Raw genomic sequence first — 8873 nt, 5'->3', positions numbered from 1 at the left:
TTTCTCTCTCTCTCTCTCTTTCTATCTCTCTATCTGTCTCTTTTTAACATTAGAGTTGCATTGTAAGCAGCTGACCCTGGATCTGAAGCGCTGTCACTGATTAAGCAATTTCCTGGAAGCTTTTTTTTTTTTTTTTCTGCTCTCAGCAAACTGCAGATATAATAAAAGGGATTTGTTTGTTGTGGAGCATCGATGCCGGCTGGTTGAAGAGCCAGGGAGCCGAAACTAGACCCGCAAAAGCCCCTAAAAGCCCGTAAAAGCGTCGGTGGTCTAACGTTAGACCATTACAACGAAAGTCCATTTGTAAATGGTCCGTTTTATTGGTTTATTTCAACAAAAACAAACTAATACGCCATCTAAAGCAGGATGTACGACTGTTTTGAGTGTTTAATGATCTATTATAACATTCGGCATACATCTCATCCACCAAATATCTATAATAAAATACGTATTTTTAGTATTTGCCCCTATTAACAGCTTCTCTGCTAACGTCGTTTTAGGAGCATGAGCCGGGTAGAAATGATGAGATTTGGTTGATCAATAGCTGCATCCTGTTTGTTATCGATGCCGATTAGAAGATTGAGTGGATTAACATGTGCGGGGTTTGTATGAGTCTTGTATCCGGTAATACGCGTGTTTCGAAATCCACGGAAACAATAAATAATAGGATTTTCTAACGGAGTCTGGCGTGGCGTCTCTCCAAACAGTAAAGCTCAAGAGGTGCTGGGGACAAGCCTTGTTTTCAGCGTTACTGCCTTATAATGGAAAGCATAAGCTCTTCTTGAACGAAAATGGCTGTGTACCAACGCACAGAAACCGGAGATTACACACCTGCTGCACTGACATTAAAGAGGTTTATGTCACAGGAAGAAATAAAGCAGGGCGTCCGATAATGGGCGCAGGGTCGGTGGGTTTGTTGTTGACAGTCCGGCTGGGATCAGCTGAGCCAGAATGTCAGGCATCCGAGCATTGTTGGATGTGGTTGCAATTATAAAACAGGATGATAATATCACAGGAGAGATTCACAGTGAAGGATATAAATAATAATAATTATATTTATAAGAGTTTTTTTTTTGCTTCCATTAGTCCAAAATAAACCAGAACAGCAGCTTTTGCTGTTAATCAGAACAAAATAAATGCAGATTTGCTGGATGCAGAATCAGATGACTTTCCAGAATTTCTCAACATGTAATCAGCTGATAGTGTGAGGCCTGTGCTTACTATAACATCTGTTCAGAGCTTCTAGTCACTTCCTGCTCGTCAATAATTACAAGTCATTGACTAGAAGGAAATAAAGTCTAACAGACTCCACAGGTGATGTAGAGTAACTTACATGTTCCACTGACACACCGACGTTTTACATTTCTAGTAACACAAACGACTAAAAAACCTCCAGCAGCAGTTTGTTCATTCGTCTATAAAGACTCTCATTACTTTAATAAGGATGTATTGATCCGTGTTTCCACTTCAGCTCAGAGTACCAGCTGATATCAGTGCTCTTTAAATCTGTATAGCTCACTGTGTGGAACTCATTAGGATCATTTCTATGTTAAGTAACTTGAGGTCAGGGATTACGTGGCACTAAAGTCTGCAGCTTGTTGTTCCTGAGTGGCAGAAACACTAAATAAGAAAACTGGATCTAACGTGGATCATTCACTCTGGTTAATAAAGTTCGTACTGCTGCTGTTTGATATTCCTGCTCTTAGACGAAGGAGGCACCGATTGGGAAACTCTGGGCTGATACCAACACGATGTTTGAAATAACAGTTTGGCTGATAGCCGATGCAGATACAGAATACCATATCGGGTTTTTTTTTGTCCTCATTTATTCGCTCTTTTGTGGCAATGAAACAAAGAAAGAAATCTACAAAGATAAGAGTTTGTGCCTTGTTGTAGCTCAGTCGATTTCTCTCTGAGACACTGAACGGCCTCTCACTGCTGGAAACATGGAGGTTATTATTTCTCCAATATCTCAGGTGGAAAAAAACAATTTTAATTTCAGATTAATAAAAGTGCATCTTATCTAATTTATCTTATAAATTATATCTCACTGATATCCGTGAACACCATCTTATTTTAAGATGCTTTTAAGAGACAGGAACTGTGTGATGATTGTGTATAAATGTACAGCACACACTGCTGCACTGGGAAAACCTAAAGGAAGCTGAAGTCTTGAAGATTTTTAAAGACCGATGATATAAATCCTCCAGTGAAGTGATGTCAGGACTTGTTTTGTGAAGCTGATCAGCACACAGGAATGAATGAATGAATGAATGGATGGAGGATCGATGCCGCGCGAGGAATGGGATGATGGAAGGATTACAGGCCCCCAACGCCGGGCAGCCGAAACGCAGAGGCTGTGATAGGGAGTGTAGATCAAAGGCAAAACTTCGTGTTTACACCAGTTAAATATTCTTGTTTTTCATTATTTTGTCCCGTCACTTCAAACCTTTTTATTCAGCAGCTTCATTTGCGTTGATCTGTAACCATGGTGACGTGATCAGACTGATCCTCTGCTGTTATCTGAGCCGCTTATTTGTAAATGAAACCGAAAGTGAACACACACGAAACCTAAACCCTTTGGATTTAGGCTCAGATCCACCAACCTTCAGGACTTTACTGTCTTTAATTTTAGGAAGAGTCACAGTATTTTGAGTAAGAGGTTGTTTTTAGAACAAGAAAATGTCTGTGTTTTTAACTAATATGATGAGTTAGTTCAAGTAAAATTACAACTTAATCTCATAATCTATGCATAATGTTAATGTAATAATGTTTTTAAACCTATGACTTTTAATATTGTGACTTATTTAAGTCATAATAACATGACTTATAATATAAAATCTGATTCTAATGCTATGACTCTTCTCATAAAACTACTACATTTTTTATTTTCATGCCAGGATTATTTTCAAAATAAAATCATAAGCTTACTCAGCAGTACTCTCTAGTCTTATCTAGTCTTGGCTCATAAAACTAAACTTAGTTGCATAAAATTATTACATTTTTAGAATAAATTGAAAATATATAATTCTAAAAGAACTCATTTCCTCTTACTGTATCATAATGACACGTTTCCCTTTATTTGTCATAACAATACAGCTTTTTCTTATTTTGACTTTTTACTTCCGTCCTTATTTAACAGATTTTTTTTCCGGCTGTGTCTCATTGTTTTAACCATTTATATTTATTATTAATATACATTTAATTTATTTGAATAAGTAGCAAATACATTGTTTTTATGGTTTTGTCGCCTCTTGTCTCTCCCAGGAGTACATCGTCCGAGTCCAGAGGGGCGTCTCTTCAGAGAACAGCTGGCAGGTAAATAAACCAAACACAACTTCAGGTGTCACCTGAGGAGAAAACATGACAGTCAGTTTGTTTGTTGGGCAGAAATACTGACGGATTAAAATGTCCGGGTCCAGATCATTAGACCAGTAAGGATGTGATGGGAGATGAATGGACCAATCACAGCCGCTCTGTCAGTATCTGAGTGGTGTGTTTGTGTGTTGCAGGTGATCCGGCGTTACAGCGACTTTGATGTTCTGAACAGCAGCCTGATGGTGAGTTTCATATTCAGTCACACATCAACCGAGTGTTTTAAGACATGCAGATGGACAGAAGAGACGTTTGTTGTGCTTCAGTCGAGCTTTGAGGAGTTTCTGTGGATGTTCTGGGACTTTGTGACTGACATGAGTTCAAGCTGCTGTTCTGCTGTTGACGGAGGAAACTACGAACTTTTCACAGCCACTTTTTTTTTAAAGCTTGTTTGATACAGAAAAGAGTTTTTGTACCCAGCATCCATGGTCTAATATTAAAGATAGAAAAAGATAGAAAGAGATAGAAAAAGATTAGTCAAAACATTGAACTTCATGCAAGAACCACTCAAACATGTTCTCTCTGAAGTGGCTTGTTGTTCGGAGAACTTGCATCATTCACCAGTTTTCTCTTATGTTGAATTTTCTCTCAGGCACAAACACAATGTACAAGTGGTTCAGACCACTTATAGGAGTCGTGTGCAATTAGTTATCCAAACAGATGTTTTTCACTAAAGAATTGTACATTGCATTAATTTAAAGAAAGTTTCCTATTTAAATTACACTTCATCCTGTTTGACTGTGTTTAAATTATAATATAGTTCTAAATTTATCATATAGTCATTAATGTAAACTGACTATTGATGAGTTAAAGTTCTCTTCACATTGAGGTGTCGCTGTCCAGGGGAACATCCTCTGTTGACAACACAACATCACCTCTTGTGGACGTATTCTTTAGTCTCTCTGTGACGAAGACTTCCCTTTGACCCCCTCCTGTTGCGGTTATTGATTGCCAACACTTCTTCTACGACCCTCAGGTGACACTGCGTTAACAGGTCCTTTAATTCCACTGCTGACGCTGGTAAAAATCATTGACTTTCCTTTGTTGATGTCCGAGAGCAGGACTTCGGTCTGCGAGCTCGTAAAGTTCTTCTTTTTACTTTTCTGTACCCTTTAATGAATGAAGTTCTCACACCGTGTAGTCTCATATTGTATTATCTGGACGTTAGTTATGCAAAGGGAGAGTTAAGATAAGAGTACAAAAATGTTCCTGCACGAGGCCCAATGTGAATATTCAGCGTTCATACGAACTCTTCTTACAATATTCTTACCTCAAACAATGTATGTTGGTAAAAACATACAGAAACTGCAGCCTGGTAACTTTTAGTCTGTAAGTTTCCACATTTACACACACAAACACCGACTGCCACACACACACACCAGCCTCGTCTTAGCCAATCTCCTTCCTGTTTGGAAAAGCTCAGTGGCGGTTCGTTACCACACGCTCGAGGCTTTGCTGTTGTGCCATCGATTTCCCAGAAGCCTCGGCTGTTGGTGTGAGAGGGCAGTTTGATGATTGTTCCTGTGCTGATTAGCTGTTCGTGTTGGAATAAAGCTGCTGTGTGCTCACTCTGCACCGCTCTACTGATGAAGTTTATCTCATATTGTGAATTAATTATCAGCCATGCTCGTGACGTGGCTCTAGGGATGGTGATGGTAAAAAAAACAACAAAAAACAAACATGAAAACATCTGGATTGCATCAACAAAAGCTGTTTAATCCTGTGGCACATTCAATGCTTCATGTAAACATTGTCCATTTCTCCCATTTCCTTTGACTCCTGTTGAACTCTTATCCTACAAGTTAAAAGTTTCATATCATGTGTTTTATTTACAATTATCATCATTATTCAGCCATCCGTGTTTATCTTTGTACCATCTCTTCATAAGGGCCTTTTTATAGCTGTCATATTACCAAAGTATAATACTATACGTGATTTATGTTTATAATAATATATATGTATATAATAGCCCAGAATTTTGATAATAATTACTTCAATAGTCTACATTTAGTGCCCCACATTGTCTCCAACATGGTTGCACTATAGACGTGTGTGCACTCTTAGTCTCCATGGTACATATGTTTGTATTACCAAATACTGTACCACGATATATAGTTACACCCCAGATACCATCAAAAACAGCTGAACAACCCCTGACATTGGCATATTGATCATACTGGAATCTGCAATCGGTGGAACTGGATTGTACCGGACTGGAGCGGCTCTGACTTTGTACGTATGTCAGATTGTCCTGGTTGTGACTCGTCTTATGATGAGGTCGAATTATTCCTGGATAACAGGAAGTTTGCAGTTTTTCTGCTGAGGTTTCGCCTGCTCATTTCCTTTTCTGGTCTCCCACTTGCTGACCCCCGACCTCCCGTCAGCCCCTGATCTTAAGTCAACACGCAACAGAACTGTCGGAAACCTGCTGTCAGTCTGTCTGTCTCTCTGTCTGTCTCACTTTCATCTTTTTTTGGTGAGTACATCATTATAACACACAGAAAATGTATCAACAGTTCTCTCTCTCTCTCTGTCTCTCTCTCTCCCTCTTTCTCTCTCTCTAGGTGTGCGGCATCAGTCTCCCTCTTCCTCCCAAGAAGCTAATCGGAAACATGGACAGGGAGTTCATAGCAGAGAGGCAGAGAGGACTACAGACTTATCTAGACACAATTACCCAGCATCCCCTGCTTTCCAGCTCCATGTTTGTGAAGAAGTTCCTTGACCCCAACAACTACTCCGCCAACTACACAGGTGAGTTCCTCATCCTCACTGAGAGATTATGTTCAGTCTTCAGTGGTAGTTTCCAAAGAGACAGTGTAGGAGACCTCACATGAGGAGCAGTAGGTTTTTGACCATGAAAGCTGTTTATAAACACGTACAAGTCAAACCTTCATATGTATGTTAAAGATTGCAGATTTTACCTTCATTCTGTCAGATACAAGAGACTTTTGTTACTTTGCTTTACTACTTTGTTGCGTTTTTTTAGTTGACAGTCAGTTTTCCAGCTCAGCAGCCACCGAAACCACTCTGATGGAGAAAATGATGGAGGACCTAATTATATTTTTATCAGATAACCCAGAATAATACCCGACACCCCTTCAGCAACATCAGCGTCAGAGCTGGATTATCTCATATGGACCAATAAAGCTTGATTCTATCAGCTTGTTAAGCTTGTTATAGTAATCATTGACAATCATTCTCTACTGTATTTAAAAATATTACATGATGAAACAAGGGGAGATTTACAGCAGCAGACAGTGTGACTGCATATTGTTTAAAAGCACTATTATCTGTGACTTCTCTGCAACAGGAAATATATTATTTTTTTAAGTTTCAAATTCATTAAAGTGTACTCTGTCTGTCTGTGTCTCAGAGATCGCCCTGCAGCAGGTCTCCATGTTCTTCAGGTCGGACCCGAAGTGGGAGGTCCAGGAGCCTCTCAGAGACGTCGGTAAGACTGAGGGTGGATCTGAACCAGACTAAAAATTGCTTTTTAAGTTTACGTGTCGACATGCTGATCTCTACTTTGGCTTTGTTTTGTCCATCCAACAGTTCAGACCTAAACATATTCAGTTTACTGTGATAGAAAATGTTGTTTTAGGAGCCTAACTGTTTCAGCTCCACTCATTATATTAATCTTTTTAAACACACAGTTTGCTCTCAGTTCCCTCTGTGGTGAATTAAATCATTAAAAAGAAACCAGACTGTCCTCTACTCAGGAGAAAAGTCATTTGAATGATTGATGACTGTTTCAGTCACTCTGGGAAGGTGTTCACCTGTGACAGCTGACATTGAGTATTGATTTATAATCAGATAATAAGAAAGCATCCAAACAGTGATTGAATCATTTCTCCTTATTGAAACAACACGATCTGATTTGGTTTGTTAAGTATCAGAAAAAGGAAAAATAAAGCAAATAGAACCTGAAATAACCTGACAGATAAAGTTTAGAGTGAATTTTAAAATGGACCTTTAAAGAAAGACTAATGTAACTTTTCCTGAACAGCGACCGTTGTGGCACAAGTTAACATTATGAGACAATGCTAAAGTACTGTTTAGCATTTAGCTACAATGCTAAACTATTGTAACAGCAAATGGACAAATGTAATTAAGTCAACAAACTGACTCAGTAATGTCCAGTCAACAATATTTAACTGACAGTCTAAGGACAGAGGGTATTGAATGTTTCACAGATTGTGAAACCCCCTGAGACAAAGTGTGATTTGTGATTTTGGGCTATATAAATTTTACATTAGCTAACATGCTTCTGGTCATACCAGAACCTGAGAGTGTGTTGAACTTAGCAACGTTGCTTTTTATTGCTCATGAACTCAACTTTCCATTAGTAAGAGGAAGAATGTGTTTCCTCCTTTCTCAAAAGATACACAGTGTTGGGTTAAGGAAAAACAATGCAGTACATTTAAATAAATGCTGTTTGTTTTTCAGGCTGGAGGATCAGGAAGCAATATTTTTTAATCAAGAACAAAGAGCAGCCCAAGGAGAGGTATCTGCTGAGCTGGGTGAGTACAGTAGAAAAACACATGCGACACTGAGTTCTGCTTATTGACTTTTAATACAAAATACAGTTTTATGTGATCAGGTTGAGGAATACAATTATATTACTGCATATATTTAATTGTCCGTATGGTTGTGTTATAGAAATCTCTTTAAATAGTGAGTTAAGAGATCCAAACTATTGCTTTTATATAATATTAATATACCTATACTATTGTATATAGATATTGGTTTATAGATCTTTTTTTTACTGTATATGTGAAACATATATTTAATATAAACATGGTTTTGTTTATATTGATCATCTTTGTTTTGTTTTGAAACAAAATATGACATCTCATTTCTTAAGGACTGCAAAATCCCGGCTTCTAACTGCCTGAAGTTTGTTTATTTCTTCATGTTTCAGTCCTTCACAGGCCGAGTTTAAGTTAATGTTTCTTCAAATGCAATAAAATGAACTATTTTGTTCATTTTAATCTGCAACACATATCACCTTCTGTAAGAGCAATAACAGTTTTGTGAAGCAAAGAGACATTTGTGAAGAAAAGAAGTAGTATTCCTCTTTCACTTCTCTCTGACAGTAGAACATCTCTCATACTGAGTGATTTCCCACAGTCAACAACAGATTAAATTTAGGTAAATTCAGTCTAATTAAATTAACTGATGTCAAAGTATCGTCCAGTCAGAAGCAACAAATTTGGAAAGAGAAATAAAGCCTGTAAACACTTTGGTACTTCACTCTCCGTTCACTCTGACTCAGCTGACTGAAGTGTTTTTGTTATTTTCTTATTTCCGTTGTCTGTGATGATGAACTGAAAACAGACTTAAAGGAATTCCTTCAGAGCCTTGAAATGTACTTAAGGATTAAACCTGATTTATTGAAGGAAATTTCCAAAAGTACAACTGTTAAACCACATTTGTGCAACTGCATTTTTTCCAAAGGAATCCTCAAAATAACTAATCCCTTGTGTGTGTGTGTGTGT

General features: G+C 38.1%; 1 protein-coding gene across 1 annotated transcript in view; it reads left to right on the top strand.

Annotated features, from left to right (window-relative positions):
* Positions 1–3267: 3267 nt before the first annotated feature.
* pxk (PX domain containing serine/threonine kinase) overlaps positions 3268–8873 on the top strand; it is a gene marked incomplete at its 5' end in the record, with an annotated part of 15611 nt that continues 10005 nt past the window's right edge. Inside the window, 4 exon segments of the mRNA XM_035661784.1 lie at positions 3268–3318; positions 3513–3560; positions 5940–6126; positions 6749–6826. Of these exon segments, the coding sequence (XP_035517677.1) occupies positions 3268–3318; positions 3513–3560; positions 5940–6126; positions 6749–6826 (364 nt within the window).

This window comes from Morone saxatilis, unplaced genomic scaffold (genome assembly GCF_004916995.1).
Source record: "Morone saxatilis isolate NCDOM2014 unplaced genomic scaffold, NCSU_SB_2.0 Contig18, whole genome shotgun sequence".
Taxonomy (NCBI): Eukaryota; Metazoa; Chordata; class Actinopteri; family Moronidae; genus Morone; species Morone saxatilis.
This window is presented reverse-complemented; position numbering and strand designations above follow the sequence as displayed.